Source organism: Balaenoptera acutorostrata, chromosome 3 (genome assembly GCF_949987535.1).
Source record: "Balaenoptera acutorostrata chromosome 3, mBalAcu1.1, whole genome shotgun sequence".
Lineage (NCBI taxonomy): Eukaryota > Metazoa > Chordata > Mammalia > Artiodactyla > Balaenopteridae > Balaenoptera > Balaenoptera acutorostrata.
The window spans coordinates 71,613,838-71,633,143 of NC_080066.1; the positions used below are offsets into that span (position 1 = coordinate 71,613,838).

The 19,306-nt window shown below is 34.4% G+C and overlaps 1 protein-coding gene across 7 annotated transcripts in view; it reads left to right on the forward strand.

Moving 5' to 3' along the window:
* DENND4A (DENN domain containing 4A) overlaps window positions 1-19,306 on the forward strand; it is a 132,333-nt gene that overhangs the window by 46,283 nt on the left and 66,744 nt on the right. For all 7 annotated transcript variants that reach the window (XM_057543210.1, XM_057543208.1, XM_057543212.1 and 4 more), the window contains exons 5-9: window positions 10,602-10,671; window positions 12,550-12,719; window positions 13,541-13,782; window positions 17,262-17,328; window positions 18,730-18,788. In XM_057543210.1, coding sequence (XP_057399193.1) covers window positions 10,602-10,671; window positions 12,550-12,719; window positions 13,541-13,782; window positions 17,262-17,328; window positions 18,730-18,788 — 608 coding nt within the window. The remainder of the gene's footprint in view (window positions 1-10,601; window positions 10,672-12,549; window positions 12,720-13,540; window positions 13,783-17,261; window positions 17,329-18,729; window positions 18,789-19,306) is intronic.

A 19,306-nucleotide genomic window follows, 5' to 3' on the forward strand; every position in this document is an offset into this window, starting at 1 on the left:
TATGGTGTTAGGGAGCGTTCTAATTTCATTCTTTTACATGTAGCTGTCCAGTTTTCCCAGCACCACTTATTGAAGAGACTGTCTTTTCTCCATTGTATATCCTTGCCTCCTTTGTCATAGATTAGTTGACCATAGATGCGTGGGTTTATCTCTGGGTTTTCTATCTTGTTGCATTGATCTATGTTTCTGTTTTGTACCAGTACCATATTGTCTTGATGACTGTAGCTTTGTAGTATAGTCTGAAGTCAGGGAGTCTGATGCCTCCAGCTCCGCTTTTTTCCCTCAAGACTGCTTTGGCTATTTGGCGTGTTTTGTGTCTTCATACAAATTTTAAGATTTTTTGTTCTAGTTCCGTAAAAAATGCCATTGGTAATTTGATAGGGATTGCATTGAATCTGTAGATTGCTTTGGGTAGTAGAGTCATTTTCACAATATTGATTCTTCCAATCCAAGAACATGGTATATCTCTCCATCTGTTGGTATCATCTTTAATTCCTTTCATCAGTGTCTTATAATTTTCTGCATACAGGTCTTTCATCTCCCTAGGTAGGTTTATTCCTAGGTATTTTATTCTTTTTGTTGCAGTGGTAAATGCGAGTGTTTCCTTAATTTCTCTTTCAGATTTTTCAACATTAGTGTATAGGAATGCAAGAGATTTCTGTGCATTAATTTTGTATCCTGCAACTTTACCAAATTCATTGATTAGCTCTAGTAGTTTTCTGGTGGCATTTTTAGGATTCTCTATGTATAGTATCATGTCATCTGCAAACAGTGACAGTTTTACTTCTTCTTTTCCAATTTGTATTCCTTTTATTTCTTTTTCTTCTCTGGCTGCCATGGCTAGGACTTCCAAAACTATGTTGAATAATAGTGCTGAGAGTGGACATCCTTGTCTTGTTCCTGATCTTAGAGGAAATGCTTTCAGTTTTTCACCATTGAGAATGATGTTTGCTGTGGGTTTGTCATATATGGCCTTTATTATGTTGAGGTAGGTTCCCTCTATGCCCACTTTCTGGAGAGTTCTTATCATAAATGGGTGTTGAATTTTGTCAAAAGCTTTTTCTGCATCTATTGAGATGATCATATGGTTTTTATTCTTCAATTTGTTAATATGCTGTATCACATTGATTGATTTGCGTATATTGAAGAGTCCTTGCATCCTTGGGATAAATCCCACTTGATCATGCTGTATGATCCTTTTAATGTGTTGTTGGATTCTGTTTGCTAGTATTTTGTTGAGGATTTTCGCATCTATATTCATCAGTGTTATTGGTCTGTAATTTTCTTTTTTTGTAGTATCTTTGTCTGCTTTTGGTATCAGGGTGATGGTGGCCTCATAGAATGAGTTAGGGAGTGTTCCTTCCTCTGCAATTTTTTGGAAGAGTTTGAGAAGGATGGGTGTTAGCTCTTCTGTAAATGTTTGATAGAATTCACCTTTGAAGCCATGTGGTCCTGGACTTTTGTTTGTTGGAAGATTTTTAATCACAGTTTCAATTTCATTCCTTGCGATTGGTCTGTACATACTCTCTTTTTCTTCCTGGTTCAGTCATGGAAGGTTATACCTTTCTAAGAATTTGTCCATTTCTTCCAGGTTGTCCATTTTATTGGCACAGAGTTGCTTGTAGTAGTCTCTTAGGATGCTTTGTATTTCTGCCGTGTCTGTTGTAACTTCTCCTTTTTCATTTCTAATTTTATTGACTTGAGTCCTCTCCCTCTTTTTCTTGATGAATCTGGCTAATGGTTTATCAATTTTGTTTATCTTCTCAAAGAACTAGCTTTTAGTTTTATTGATCTTTGCTGCTGTTTTCGTTGTTTCTATTTCATTTATTTCTGCTCTGATCTTTATGATTTATTTCCTTCTGCTAACTTTGGGTTTTGTTTGTTCTTCTTTCTCTAGTTCCTTTAGGTGTAACGTTAGATTGTTTATTTGAGATTTTTCTTGTTTCTTGAGGTAGGCTTTTATAGCTATAAACTTCCCTCTTAGAACTGCTTTTGCTGCATCCCATAGGTTTTGGATCGTCATGTTTTCATTGTCATTTGTCTCTAGGTATTTTTTGATTTCCTCTTTGATTTCTTCAGTGATCTCTTGGTTATTTAGTAACATATTGTTTAGTCTGCATGTGTTTGTGTTTTTCACATTTTTTCCCGGTAATTCATTTCTAATCTCATAGTGTTGTGATCAGAAAAGATGCTTGATATGATTTCAATTTTCTTAAATTTACTGAGGCTTGATTTGTGACCCTAGATGTGATCTATCCTGGAGAATGTTCTGTGCGCACTTGAGAAGAAAGTGTAATCTGCTGTTTTTGGATGGAATGTCCTATAAATATCAATTAAATCTGTCTGGTCTGTTGTGCCATTTAAAGCTTCTGTTTCCTTGTTTATTTTCATTTTAGATAATCTGTCCATTGGTGTAAGTGAGGTGTTGAAGTCCCCCACTATTATTGTGTTACTGTCGATTTCCTCTTTTATAGCTGTTACAGTTGCCTTATGTATTGAGGTGCTCCTATGTTGTGTGCATATATATTTATAATTGTTATATCTTCTCCTTGGATTGATCCCTTGATCATTATGTAGTGTCCTTCCTTGTCTCTTGTAGCATTCTTTATTTTAAAGTCTATTTTATCTGAAATGAGTATAGCTACTGCAGCTTTCTTTTGATTTCCATTTGCATGGAATATCTTTTTCCATCCCCTCACTTTCAGTCTTTATGTGTCCCTAGGTCTGAAGTGGGTCTCTTGTAGACAGCATATATACAGGTCTTGTTTTTGTATCCATTTAGCCAGTCTATGTCTTTTGGTTGGAGCATTTAATCCATTTACATTTAAGGTAATTATTGATACGTATGTTCCTATTCCCATTTTCTTAATTGTTTTGGGTTTGTTTTTGTGGGTCTTTTCCTTCTCTTGTGTTTCCTGCCTAGAGAAGTTCCTTTAGCATTTGTTGTAGAGCTGGTTTGGTGGTGCTGAATTCTCTTAGCTTTTGCTTGTCTGTAAAGGTTTTAATTTCTCTGTCAAATCTGAATGAGCTCCTTGCTGGGTAGAGTAATCTTGGTTGTAGGTTTTTACCCTTCATCACTTTAAGTATGTCCTGCCACTCCCTTCTGGCTTGCAGAGTTTCTCCTGAAAGATCAGATGTTAACCTTATGGGGATTCCCTTGTATGTTATTTGTTGTTCTTCCCTTGCTGCTTTTAATATTTTTTCTTTGTGTTTAATTTTTGATAGTTTGATTAATATATGTCTTGGTGTGTTGCTCGTTTGATTAATATATGTCTTGGTGTGTTGCTCCTTGGATTTATCCTGTATGGGACTCTCTGTGCTTCCTGGACTTGATTAGCAATTCTCATATCAGACAAAATAGACTTTAAAACAAAGACTATTGCAAGAGACAAAGAAGGACACTACATAATGATCAACGTATCATTCCAAGAAGAAGATGTAACAATTGTAAATATTTATGCACCCAACATAGGAGCACCTCAATACATAAGGCAAATACTAACAGCCATAAAAGGGGAAATTGACAGTAACACAATCATAGTAGGGGTCTTGAACACCGCACTTTCACCAGTGGACAGATCCTCCAAAATGAAAATAAATAAGGAAACACAAGCTTTAAATGATACATTAAACAAGATGGACTTAATTGATATTTACGGAACATTCCATCCAGAAACAACACAATACACTTTCTTCTCAAGTGCTCATGGAACATTCTCCAGGATAGATCATATCTTGGGTCACAAATCAAGCCTTGGTAAATTTAAGAAAATTGAAATCCTATCAAGTATCTTTTCCGACCACAATGCTATGAAACTAGATATCAATTACAGGAAAAAACCTGTAAAAAATACAAATGCATGGAGGCTAAACAATACACTACTTAATAACCAAGAGATCACTGAAGAAATCAAAGAGGAAATTAAAAAATACCTAGAAACAAATGACAATGAAAACACGACGACCCAATACCTATGGGATGCAGCAAAAGCAGTTCTAAGAGGGAAGTTTATAGCAATACAATCCTACCTCAAGAAACAAGAAACATCTCAAATAAACAACCTAACCTTACACCTGAAGCAATTAGAGAAAGAAGAACAAAAAACCCCCAAAGTTAGCAGAAGGAAAGAACTCATAAAGATCAGAAATAAATGAAAAAGAAATGAAGGAAACGATAGCAAAGATCAATAAAACTAAAAGCTGGTTCTTTGAGAAGATAAACAAAATTGATAAACCATTAGCCAGACTCATCAAGAAAAAAAGGGAGAAGACTCAAATCAATAGAATTAGAAATGAAAAAGGAGAAGTAACAACTGACACTGCAGAAATCCAAAGGATCATGAGAGATTACTACAAGCAACTATATGCCAATAAAATGGACAACCTGGAAGAAATGGACAAATTCTTAGAAAAGCACAACCTTCCGAGACTGAATCAGGAAGAAATAGAAAATATGAACAGACCAGTCACAAGCACTGAAATTGAAACTGTGATTAAAAATCTTCCAACAAACAAAAGCCCAGGACCAGATGGCTTCACAGGTGAATTCTATGAAACATTTAGAGAAGAGCTAACACCTATCCTTCTCAAACTCTTCCAAAATATAGCAGAGGGAGGAACACTTCCAAACTCTACTAGGCCACCATCACCCTGATACCAAAACCAGACAAAGATGTCAGAAAGAAAGAAAACTACAGGCCAATATCACTGATGAACATAGATGCGAAAATCCTCAACAAAATGCTAGCAAACAGAATCCAACAGCACATTAAAAAGATCATACACCATGATCAAGTGGGGTTTATCCCAGGAATGCAAGGATTCTTCAGTATACGCAAATCAATCAATGTGATACACCGTATTAACAAGTTGAAGGAGCAAAACCATATGATCATCTCAATAGATGCAGAAAAAGCTTTTGACAAAATTCAACACCCATTTATGGTAAGAACCCTCCAGAAAGTAGGCATAGAGGGAACTTACCTCAACATAATAAAGGCCATATATGACAAACCCACAGCCAACATCATCCTCAATGGTGAAAAACTGAAAGCATTTCCAATAAGATCAGGAACAAGACAAGGTTGCCCACTCTCACCACTATTATTCAACATAGTTTTGGAAGTTTTAGCCACAGCAATCAGAAAAGAAAAAGAAATAAAAGGAATCCAAATTGGAAAAGAAGAAGTAAAGCTGTCACTGTTTGCAGATGACATGATACTATACATAGAGAATCCTAAAGACTCTACCAGAAAACTACTAGTGTTAGTCAATGAATTTGGTAAAGTAGCAGGATACAAAATTAATGCACAGAAATCTCTTGCATTCCTATACACTAATAATGAAAAATCTGAAAGTGAAATTAAGAAAACATTCCCATTTACCATTGCAACAAAAAGAATAAAATATCTAGGAATAAACCTACCTAAGGAGACAAAAGACCTGTATGCAGAAAATTATAAGACATTGATGAAAGAAATTAAAGATGATACAAACAGCTGGAGAGATATACCATGTTCTTGGATTGGAAGAATGAACATAGTGAAAATGACTCTACTACCCAAAGCAATCTACAGATTCAATGCAATCCCTATCAAACTACCACTGGCATTTTTCACAGACCTAGAACAAAAAATTTCACAATTTGTATGGAAACACAAAAGACCCCGAATAGCCAAAGCAATCTTGAGAAAGAAAAACGGAGCCGGAGGAATCAGGCTCCCTGACTTCAGACTATACTACAAAGCTACAGTAATCAAGACAGTATGGTACTGGCACAAAAACAGAAATATAGATCAGTGGAACAGGATAGAAATCCCAGAGATAAACCCACGCACATATGGTCATCTTATCTTTGATAAAGGAGGCAAGAATATACAGTGGAGAAAAGACAGCCTCTTCAATAAGTGGTGCTGAGAGAACTGGACAGCTACATGTAAAAGAATGAAAGTAGAACACTCCCTAACATCATATACAAAAATAAACTCAAATTGACTTAAAGACCTAAATGTAAGGCCAGACACTATCAAACTCTTAGAGGAAAACATAGGCAGAACACTGTATGACATAAATCACAGCAAGATCCTTTTTGACCCACCTCCTAGAGAAATGGAAATAAAAACAAAAATAAACAAATGGGACCTAATGAAACTTAAAAGCTTTTGCACAGCAAAGGAAACCATAAACAAGACGAAAAGACAACCCTCAGAATGGGAGAAAATATTTGCAAATGAAGCAACTGACAAAGGATTCATCTCCAAAATTTATAAGCAGCTCATGCAGCTCAATATCAAAAAAACAAACAACCCAATCCAAACATGGACAGAAGACCTAAATAGACATTTCTGCAAAGAAGGTATACAGATTGCCAACAAACACATGAAAGAATGCTCAACATCATTAATCATTAGAGAAATGCAAATCAAAACTACAATGAGATATCACCTCACACCAGTCAGAATGGCCAACATCAAAAAATCTATGAACAATAAATGCTGGAGAGGGTGTGGAGAAAGGGAACCCTCTTGCACTGTTGGTGGGAATGTAAATTGATACAGCCACTGTGGAGAACAGTATGGAGGTTCCTTAAAAAACTAAAAATAGAACTACCATATGACCCAGCAATCCCACTACTGGGCGTATACCCCGAGAAAACCATAATTCAAAAAGAGTCATGTACCACAATGTTCATTGCAGCTCTATTTACAATAGCCAGGACATGGAAGCAACCTAAGTGTCCATCAACAGATGAATGGATAAAGAAGATGTGGCACATATCTACAAGGGAATATTACTCAGCCATGAAAAGAAACGAAATTGAGTTATTTGTAGTAAGGTGGATGGACCTAGAGTCTGTCATACAGAGTGAAGTAAGTCAGAAAGAGAAAAACAAATACCATATGCTAACACATATATATGGAATCTAAAAAAAAAAAAAGTCGTCATGAAGAACGTAGAGGCAAGACGGGATTAAAGACACAGATCTACTAGAGAATGGACTTGAGGATACGGAGAGGGGGAAGGGTAAGCTGCAACAAAGTGAGAGAGTGGCATTGGACATACATACACTACCAAATGTAAAATAGATAGCTAGTGGGAAGCAGCCTCATAGCACAGGGAGATCAGCTCAGTGCTTTGTGACCACCTAGAGGGGTGGGATAGGGACGGCGGGAGGGAGGGAGACGCCAGAGGGAAGAGATACGGGGATATATGTATATGTATAACTGATTCACTTTGTTATAAAGCAGAAACTAACACACCATTGTAAAGCAATTATACTCCAATAAAGATGTTAAAAAAAAAAAAAAGCTTATGGCAAGGGGCCTTCCCTGGTGGTGCAGTGGTTAAGAATCCACCTGCCAGTGCAGGGGATATGGGTTCGAGCCCTAGTCTGGAAGATCCCACAAGCCCGTGGGCCACGACTACTTCGCCTAGCGCTGTAGAGCCCGCGAGCCACAGCTACTGAGCCCATGCACCTAGAGCTCGTGCTCCGCAACAAGATATGCCACCACAATGAGAAGCCCAGGCACCGCAACAAAGAGTAGCCCCCACTTGCAGCAACTAGAGAAAGCCCGCGCGCAGCAACGAAGACCCAATGCAGCCAAAATTAAAAAATAATAAATAATAAATTTATTTTTTTAAAAAAAAGCTTGTGGCAAAAGTTTTCAAGAATTACTAGTTTTTAACCTTTGAACCATAAGCCTTAAGTGATTTGGACTTTGATTGATTTAGAATAGAATAGTAATATTTTAGAGCTGGAAGAGAACTTAAGAGTGTCATATGGTCCAAAACTGCAAAAAATGTGTAGTTAAGGGTATTTAGTCCAGGTGCTTTGATTCGCATAGCAAATATTTGGCTAATTTGGGACTTTCTCCTCCGTTTTTAACTCATTGAGAGTATTTTTTTAATATTCTCTACAAATGGCTCTTGTTTTACAACTTTTCAGGAATGTCAACGTTTGATTTAGCAAGTTGATTTAGAAAAGTGGAGTTATTAACAAACCAAGTAGTTAAATCATGCACCTAATTCCAGAAGAAAGGTTTTTGCCATGGCAAACCACAGTGTGGATATTTTATGGGTTATATGTTTAAAGTATTTTAAGAACAATGGCTCTTCCTACTTTCTTTTTTGCTGAACCTTTGTATAAAAAGAAATTTAGAAGAAGCTTCTTGTATCCTTGGCTCTTTTCCTCCAGAGCCTTATAACTTTTACTTTAAGTCTTTGTTTTTTATTTTAAGGTATTCCTTTCAGTTTCTACCATATCCACATGGTCATATATAGTTCCTTTTTTATCATCACAAAAGTTATTGAAGGTTTTTTTGTTATCTTTACAAATTTGGCTTATTGGGAACTGGAGTTGAGACTTTGCAATACAGGACCCTTTATAAATTTTTTACCCACCGGATAAACTGAAAGTCCAGTTTGCCTACATTCATAATATCCACTTGAATTTTATACATCCATTCTTTTGATGCAAAAATATTGAAATGTTTATTAAAAAACAAAATCCCAACAGAGCAATGAGCATAACTTGATGTCCTAAATAAGTAGGGTTTAACATACTAATCTGCTGGGGACATATTAAAAATGTTTAAGAAAGTGGAAAATTTCTAGGTGATGAGACAACTTATTGTATCATTGTTCATAATAGTCCCCCCAAAAGGAAACAAGCTAAATGTCCCTCAGTAGGGGAATGGATAAAATAAACTATGTTTCTTTCATTAATGGAATACTATCCAGCGGTTCAGATGAAGAAAGTAGATCTGTATCAACGTAACTAATTCTCAAAATCATTTTGATGAGTGAGAAAGCAAGCCATAAAGGCGTATATTCAGCGCATCACCGTTTATATAAAGTTATAAAGCATACAAAACAATGATACGTACTTAAAGATGTGTATATTTACATAGTAGAAGTTTTTAAAATGCATGTGAATGAAATGCGCTAGCTTCAGGCTAGTAGTTAACTCTAGAGGACAGAAAGGGATGGAAGATGAGGCTTTAGTTAAATCTGTAATTTTTTTGTTTCTTTATAAATTAAAATATCGGAAGCAAATAAGGTCATTGTTAACATTTGTTAAAACTAGGGGGTGAGTAAATGGGTGTTTGTTATGGTAATCTCTTAATATTTAAAAAATGTATTTCTTAAAGTAAGTGTATTTTCTTTATGTATTTGTTCTCAGTGCTAAGTATCTGTCCTCATGTACTGGTCCATGCAGGCACTCTCCATCATGTATGCACAAACACATCCCCTCACATTCATTCCTTTAACAAGTATTTATTAAGTATTTCTACATAATAGGCACTGTTTTGGGTGCTAGATACAGCAGTGGACAAAACAAAGCCCTTACCATCATGGAGCTTATGTTCTAGTGGTGGGAGGCAGATAATAAATTAGAGAATATACAATATGCCCAGTGGTGGTAAGTGCTATCTATGCATGGAAGAAAAAAAAAAAAAAACAGATAGGGGCAGTAGGGAGGACTGGGGAGGGTAGAGGGAGACTTGTTATTGTATATAAGGTGATGAAAGGAAGGCTGTCTAATAAAGTGACATTTGAGTTGAGGCCTGAAGGAGGTGAGGAAATGTGCTCTGTAAATGTATCTGTCACCACCTCATGTCAAGTGGTGACATCTCCTAAGTTACATATCCATTTCAGACTTCTCCCCTTACCTCCATTTGACTCTATGCTTGGATGTCTAATAGATGTTTCAAACTTAAGATGTCTGAAACTCCTTTTCTTTACCCCCAAATCTGCTTTACCCATAGTCTTCTTCATCTCATTTGTAGCTAGGACTAGGAATTTGAGACTCTTTGGGGAGTAGCTGTTATTTAAAGGCGTGGTACTAAATAGATGAGATCATTTAGAGAAAATAAAGAAAAGATCACATTTAATGATCAGGAAAAGAGAGGGGATGCTACAAGGGAGATTGAGGACTGGCCAGAGATTTGGTGGCAAGGGACCCAGGAGAGTGTGATGCCTCAAAAGCCAAGAAAGGAAAATGTTTCAGGAAGGGAGTCATTAGTGATGTCAAAATCTGCTGAGAGGTTGAAAAAGATGAAGACTAGAATCAACTCTTAACATTTGGCATCATTAAAGTTGTTAAAGTGTTCTTTTAAAAAAATGATGGGATTAAAACCTGGTTTGGAATGGATTCATGAAAGAATAGGAAATAAGGAAATGGATATGGCAAATTACAACTCTTGAGTTTTGGTATAAAGAACTGGAGAAAAATCTGGCAATATCTGAAAGGTGTGGAATCAAAAGAAAGGTCTACATACACGAGTAGGTATTTCTTTTTATCATTTCTGCCCAGAGTTTGGACTTAGAATAAAATCTAAATTTTTGTGGTTTAGTTTTGTTTTAAAGGGTCGCTTTCCTCATGCTATTGCTATCGCAAGGGGAAAATATGTTACATTTTATTTCTGAAAGAAAATTAGGCAATAACTCCAATAAAATGCTGACAAAATAACCAAGTAAAAATAAAAAGAAATCTGTCACTACATCTTAGGAAATACATACCGGAGAGATCAAAGAGATTCCATTTTATTAAGTTACTACCTTTTACAATTTAATGATATTTCCTTTTTTTTTTAATTCAGTGGGGATCAGCAGTATACTTATGTTATAAAAAATCGGTGGCAAAGACTAACACTGTATCTTACAAAGCTGGTAAGTATAATTTTTCATGGAATACTTTATAAATGTATTATGGGGCCAATAAGATTAAAGAAAAAAAAACGAAACCTGTCTTACGATGTGTTAGTGTCAGGACTGGGACTATATAACCCATGTCTTTTGATTGTTTTGTCTTCATCCATACTTTATTGAATGCTTAATGGAATATTAATTTTAAAAGAAGGCAAGGTTTTTAAAATATTAGGTTTAAGTAAATAACTAATAAGTAGATATCGTTCTCTTTAAGTTTTTAAATCAGTAGAAAATGTGGAAAAGTATTTATTGTCCTTTTAAATTAATGTTTCCTTAATAGTTATATTAAATTTAATCAAATGTATAGTTCATATGTAATTATATTTCAAAATCACCTGAAATATTGTAAACTAACTTGTAATTTTATAATGCATAGTTGAATTGCCAGAAACCTCAAAATATCAAATTATGTACAAGAGAGCAGATTCAACCTTTTAAAAAATAAATTTTTAAAGTTAGTGTCCTAGACTCCTACCTTCTTCTACCTGTGATTTTCTGGGGTCCACAGCTCATCGCTATTTCTATAGTTACTTAAAGGCTATACCGTTACTTCATGACTTGAGAAAGTAATGGAGACTTAACTGTAAATCCTTATGGGATCAACTGGCTGGCTAGCATATAATTAGAGAATTTTAGAACTGCCTTGGACCTCTATATCTAGTTCATCTCACTTTATAGATGAGAAAACCAGAGACCTATAGGTACATGATTTGTCCAAAGTCAAACAGATATTAGTGTGGCAGACCAACCACTCATATTCTTAGTTTATCATTTTGTATTTAACATCATGTCTGGTGATGGTTTCCACTTGACTTTAAGGGTTCAAGGTCAGGGAATCTATTTTCTGTTTCTAGTCCCACAAAATCCAGGACAAGAGTCTGCTCCGAGGGTTTGTTAGGTAGAAGATACCTGGACTACTCTCTAGACTAGTCTATTTAACATGAAATAATATGCCACTTGAAACTCTATTTTCATATATTCTGGGATTATTCAGAAGCTGCGGTTAAGCTGATACTATTTTAAAGACATTGTAAATATGTGACTTCTATTTTATGTATGTATGTATGTATGTATGTATGTATGTATGGCTGTGTTGGGTCTTCGTTTCTGTGCAAGGGCTTTCTCCAGTTGCAGCGAGCGGGGGCCACTCTTCACCGCGGTGTGCGGGCCTCTCACTGTCGCGGCCTGTCTTGTTGCGGAGCACAGGCTCCAGACGCACAGGCTCAGTAGTTGTGGCTCACAGGCTTAGTTGCCCCGCGGCATGTGGGATCTTCCCAGACCAGGGCTCGAACCCGTGTCCCCTGCATTGGCAGGCAGATTCTTAACCACTGCGCCACCAGGGAAGCCCGTGACTTCTATTTTTATGTGTATTTTTCTTGTATTTGTCCTAGAAGTTATATATATAGTCCTATAGAATATCTATTTTAATGTGTCAAAAAAACCCTAAGGGAAAGTTACTGAAAGCTAGTGAAGTGGATATATGCATTTGAACATTACAAAAAAAAATAGTATGTTCATATGCTTTAAGACATTGTGACCACAAAATGAACTTTTAGGAGTGTGTTTATATTTGTGTATGTTTCTTTAGAATAATCTTTTCTTGTTTACCTTACTAGCCTTTGTGGATGAAGCTTGATAAATATTACATAGTTAATATGAATTGTTTGAGGATTAAAATCTATATGAATCCTACTAAAGTATTCAGAGTTACTTGGTGAACATATATGTAATGTTTTGGTCTTCCAAAAGTGTTAAATAATAAAGCATTTTAGCATCATTCAAATTATGAGCCCCTAAATTCAAGACACGATGAGTTAATAATTATTATTCTTTTTACAGGTCTAATTTGTAGATACCCTCAAGAAGATTATGAGTCATTCTCACTCCCAGAATCTGTTCCCCTATTTTGTTTACCAATGGGTGCAACTATTGAATGTTGGCCACCAAATAGCAAATACCCTCTCCCTGTATTTTCTACATTTGTGTTAACTGGAGCCTCAGCTGAAAAGGTACTATATGTTTAACAAATGATATCTGCAAATTTCTTGTACACTTTCAAGTCTTAAGTTTTATATGCAGGAACAATAGAAAAAATAACTGGTTAAATTGAATCTATTACACGCACCTCTTCCACTTTGTTAAAATAACTATATCGAGAGACACAGGAAAAGAGAATTTCATTCTGTCCCATATACCCAAGTGCTTCTTTTGTGAATATAGTGAAAGATTTTTTTTCATCATCAAATGATGATCCTTCATTGCTTCGTTTTCTGTGTTACAGAAACTTAAAAGTAATACTAAAGACATTATTAAATATGCAGTGTTATTTAGAATCATAAACTGTTATATTGTTGGAATGGACTTTGGAAATCATCCAGTCTAACATCTTCATTTTATATATTGGGAAATTGAGGTCTAGAGAAATTCAGTGAATTGTCTGAAGTTGGAATATTTATTTCCTTATCTAAAATTCTGTCCCACTCTCTATTAAATAATTATTTTCAATCATTTTCTTATAGAGAATATTGATACAATTGCTTTTACTCTTTATAAAACAAATGCAATTTAATTAAAACACCTTTTTTTTCCCAATAATAAGGAGACATGAGAGTTGTGCTGTGTAGTTTTGTTGTTGTTGTCGATGTCTTAACGTACTTCAAGAAAGCAAGAGAGGTGTCTCTTCACCACTGGGTTTCTGGTACCTGGCACCTTGCTTGGCTCATAGGCATATAATGGCTCCTAATAGCTCATCCATTAAATATTTAACTAATGATGTGATTGGAATAAATGATATAAGGCATATTTATCAAATATATTACTTGTTTTCCAGGTCTATGGTGCTGCTATTCAGTTTTATGAACCATACTCCGAAGAGAATCTCACAGAAAAACAGAGATTTCTTTTGGGTTTAGCATCATCAGCAGATGAGAAGTCTGATAGTTCCAAGACAGTTCACACTAGTAAATGCATCTGTCTTCTCTCTCACTGGCCTTTTTTTGATGCATTCAGGAAGTTTCTGACTTTTCTATATCGTTATTCCATCTCTGGACCTCATGTCCTTCCAATTGAGAAGTAAGTTAGAAGCCTTCTTGGTTCAAAATTTGGCAGCTCTTTCCATTATGTGTGGTGTATTTATACTGGTAATTGAGTAAATTTTATTTGGAAGCTAGATTTTTCAAGAGAAAAAAAGTTTGGTTGATTCAGTCAGGTAATATTTCTCTATTATACCTACAGTTTTGTTATTTTAGATAATTTTATCTCTAACAAAATGAAATAAATGTTTCATCTTTTTGATACTCTTTTGAAGTTTGGAGATCCTAATTAGCATTTTTTTTACAGGTTTTGTTAATTCTTATTTTACATGTAATTTGGGTTTATATGAACCTTTAAAATATTCCTTACTATTTTTAGATATCATGAATTTAAAGGAAAAATTAGATAAATGTATTTTTTATTCTTTTTAAAATTTTTGTGATTTACTTTAAGATCACTAAAACTGAATAATCTTTAATGTAGTAAGGTTTGACACAAATGAGATCTAAACATCACCACTGTCTATTTGACTATTGTTTATTTTATATCATCTATCACTTAAGCTCTTTTGTGTTCTTCGGCAGAATTCTGTGATTCTAATGACAGTTGAAAGTGATAGAATTATTATAAGAACAGTCAATGTAAAATATTACTTTATAATTTTTCCTTGCAGTTTTCTGCCCGCATCTCAGTATTCTAATCCACCAGTTCTCAAATTTTTTAGTCTCAGGACCACTTTATACTCTTAAAAATGAAGACCGCCCCCCCCCACAAAGAGCTTTTTTTAACGTGTTATATCTATTAATATTTACTGCATTAGAAATTAAAACTGAGAACTTCAAAAATATTTATTAATTTATTTTAAAAAATGATAAACCTGTTACATGTTATCATAAATATCTTTTTTTTTTAATAACCATTTCCTAAAACAAAAAAATTAGGAAGAAGAGTGACATTGTTTTACATTTTTTGCAAATCTCTAATGTCTGGCTTAATTGAACATAGCTGGGTTCTCATTTTATCTTATTTTTAATTTTTTTTTGGCCATGCAGCATGTGGGATCTTAGTTCCCCAACCAGGCATCGAACCCATGCCTCCTGTATTGGGAGCACAGAGTCTTAACCACTGGACTGCCAGGGAAGTCCCATAGCTAGGTTCTCATATATGCTTGTGCTTTCAGTCTGTTGCAATATGTTGTTTTGGTTGACATAATGAAAAAAACGTGGCCTCACACAAATATGTATGTGGAAAAGGGAGGGCATTTGAATAGTCTTTTCAGAAAATTGTGGATTTTCTTTTTTGACACTGCACCAAAACTCGACAAGTATAGTTTATTATAGGTTACTGTCAGTATGGAATCTAAAACTTTAGTGATGAACTTTCTCTGTTACAGTAAAATCTATTGGTCTATCTCTTTGAGTGGAACTTTTATACATGTGTGATTTTGTAGCATCGTACATTGGTCATTTGGAAAATACTGGTTCACTGAGTTAACATAGATACATCTCATTATCAAAATTTAAAAATCAGATTTGTGAATATAACCACCTACATCAGAAAAATTTTTGAGTATTGAGAAATTGTCAAGTTTATGGTAGCAAGATTCTAATTTTTACTTGAAAGCTTGAATTTATTTACTTATTTGTTTGTTCCTCCTTTGGGGTTAACTGAGAAAAAGGTTTTAGTATTCCATTTTGATTTCTCCCTTGGCTTTTTAAAAACAGCTTTATTGAAATATAATTCACATATCACACAGTTCACCCATTTAAATTGGTGTACAATTCAATGTTTTTTAAAAACATGCATTCACAGGGTGTACAACCATTACCAAAATCTAATTTTAGAACATTTTCATCCCCTAGGAGAAACCCCATACCCATTAGGTGTCCTGCCCCATTCCCCACTTATCCACTCAGGTCTAAGCAACTTATATGGTCTTCTTTGACTGGATCCTTTCATCTTTTCGTAATGTTTCCAAGGTTCATCTATATTGTACCATGTGACAGTACTACATTTCTTTTTATTGGAAAGCTTGAATTTAATTATTGGCAACAAGTACTGTAAGTTATTTTTCTTGAAGCAATAGCCTCACTTTGTTCATTTTAATGTAGAAAATATCTACTGAATACCCACATTGGATAACATTAATATGTCTTTTGTTCTTTCAAGGAAAAATGGCGTTCTCTGGAAACAAAGCAAAACAAAAACAGCTAAATTCACTCACAACTCAGTCACACAAGTGCTCTTCCTCAAGACAAACATCATACTCCTGTATGCAGCAGAAGTGCTTTATGCATTCTTCCCCTTTCATCACACAGATTATTTATAAGTATACACTGCAGAGTCAAAATTTAGTAAAATTAATAGTATTTACTGCTTCATCCGAGACATTCTTAAGTGAAACTGAATACAACAGCTACAGTTCAGTGCCACTCCCTTGATTCATAGTAAGGGGAAGCAGTTTTATCCACAATGCTTTTGCACCATCAGTGCAAATATCAACACAGTGAAAATGGCAAATGGTGTCTTTAAAAAGTAACTTTGACCTTGCAGATTCTCCCTGAATTGGTCTTGGGGATCTTTAGGTATTCATGGATCACACTTTGTTTTCTGCTATTCTAACTACTTCACATAATGCAAGCAGATGTGTGTCCTCTGGAACTCATTCCCCTTATCTTTTTGTTCTTAGACTGTGAGTACCTTAGTAGTAGAAACTGGTAGTATATGGCTTTTAAAAAAATAATTCCCAACATGTCTGGCAGTATCTTATATATAGCAGGCAGTCAAAACATGTTTGTAAAAAATTAATAATTTTCTCTTCTGATGTTTTGTATCCAGTTGAAATTATCTCAGTTCTGAAACCAAGATGATTTGGAAATAGTTTAAAAGTAATAGAGAAATAAAATAGCTCATTCCTTAAAAAAGGATTGTTCACTATTGTTGCCTTTTTTCTTTTCCATGGTATTCAAAACAAAACCCATCAATCTAGCTTTTTATTTGTTCTCTTCTGGGGAAAAAACCCATAAAATCAGTAATAGAATTTTTAACCTATTGTTAATAGGAAGTATATTGTTCATGTTTTAGAAACAGTTAAACTCTTTCATTTTTCTGGAGTACTCAGTGGTTGCTTCATTTGAAAAATATGAGCAATTGACTAAAAAGTATATGCGAGAATTAGCTTCTTTGGTAATGTCCACATCTCTGTTACGTTGTTTGTTATCTTCTTAGGGAGAGGTAGAAGTTACAGTGGCTTTGCAGACATTAATAACACAAACGTTATTGAATGTGAGAAAGTATTAATATGAAAAGTTTTTGGGTGGGTTTAGATAGAAGGAACTTTCCTGGGACAAACGATTTTTGGTTGTTGTTTGTTCACTTGCTTTTGTAGTAGCAGGGATTTTGAAATTATAGGTACACAGAGCTTTTGACTCAACCTGGACTTGTGGTGACATGTTGACCTTTATAGCATAAGATATTCACTTTGGAATCAATCAGGTGTTTGTTTGTTTGTTTTTAAGGCATATTTCTCATTTTATGCATAAAGTTCCTTTTCCATCTCCTCAGAGACCACGGATTTTAGTTCAGGTAAGATTTTCATGACGTAAGTGCTCTGTTAAATAATTATTGACTCTGTCAAAATGTACCATAAGAATAACAATTTTATATGGGTAAAAAAATCAAATGAAATCAAAAGAGAACCAGATACTGTTTTACGTTGGAGTTTGGACCCTTATGGTTTTATTAACTGCCTCCCAGACAGACATCTAGTGTTTCCTCTTAGATAAAACGTTGCAGAGTTAAAGAAGTAGACAGCAGTAGGCGTTTTGAACACGTAAAAAGGGACTGCTTTCCCTAAATTTATTCTTGGTATTTGAACATTTGTGCCTTTGGCACTTATTCCCTAAGTTAAATGTATTAGAAGAGATAAAAGAAAAAGCTGTGTGTTTTCATATATTGCAGGAAGAATTGCTCATATCTTTGTGAGAGGAGGAAGTTTAAAGTGAACATAAATTATTTTCCCCATCTCTTTTCCCTGTTGACTTTATCTTTCGTCTTTTGTTTACATTTCTTTTTTGTCTATGCTCTTTATATGTAAGTTGTCTTTTGAATCTATTTAATCACGATTTTTGAAGTGATTTTGAGAAAATATTTCATGTATTATCACTATTTGTGCCTTGTATTTATCACAGCCCTTAATGGAGTATCATTCAAAATGAGAAATCATTTATAAATAGATATTTGCAAATTTGTATAAATCTGCATAAAATTTTAAATGTAGATTAAATTAATTGCATTAATATATTGATACAGATAAAATGTCTAGAAAAATATCATTTTGATAAGCTTTATAAATAGTCTGCATATCTACATATCATCCCAAGTTACTTCTTGGTATTTAGTGCCAGAATACATATAGCGCAATCAGTTTGAATACACATAAAAGATATGTTTTATAGCAGAAGTTGGCAAGTTTTTTATGTTGAGGCTGAAACAGTGTTTCAGTCTTTACAGTAAAGGCCATACTGTCTCTCTGGAAACTACTCAGCTCTGCTTTCATTGCACAAAAGCAGCTATAGGTAACACGTAAACAAATGTGCATGGCTTTTTTTAAATAAGACTTTATTTATAAAAGCAGGTGGCCTGTGGATTTGCCTTGAGGCCATAGGTTTGCTAACTCTGGTTTTACCGTATTAAATGAATAATTTAGTCTTTTGATACAGATTTGTTAAATGGCATCAGGGAAATGTTGAGAAACAGAAGAAAAGAGATAGGATTTAGAGTAAGAAGAGTTAGTAGTTAGAAGAGGTCAGTCATCAGGACATATTTTTCAGGATCTTAGTAAGTGATATAGATGGTTCCTATACTGGTGAATGGGGATATTGAAACTTTATGGGCATCGTCTATATATATATGTTTTTTTCTGGAAGATGGTGTTTTAAAGTTCATCCTTATATTTCAAATACTTTATTTTTAATCTATTTTCAGTTATCACCACATGATAATCTGATTCTCAGTCAGCCTGTTTCTTCACCTCTTCCGCTAAGGCAAGTAAAACTTCATTTGTGTTTCTCTAAATGTAGTGTGAGCTAAAGTAACATTCAAGTATTTACTCTCTTTCCTAGGGAAAATTGCAAATGTTGATGGAAATACTTCTCATTTAATTGTTTCTTACCTAAATTTCTTTTACTTAACAGTGATGTTAAAGGTCTTAAAGAACACAGAAAAACTTTTACAATAGTGTTTGGTATTTTGTGTATCCATTTATTATGATTAAGTACATACAACTACATAAATACGTATATATGTCTGTAGATTATGAAAACAATTTTTTTAGCTTTAAATATCCTCTGAAGAACATTCAAATGCAATTAATTTTAAATTTAACCCCCAAATAAAAAGTTACTTATAAATACTAGTCCATGGAATAGAATAATGTATTTCATCACCTTAAAAGTTCAGAGAGATTATGAAATATGTTTTTTCTAAAGTATCATTTCTTGAAATTTAATTAGCTGTGTAATTTTTCTAGCAGGGAAATAGTTACAATATAATTAAGTTATTT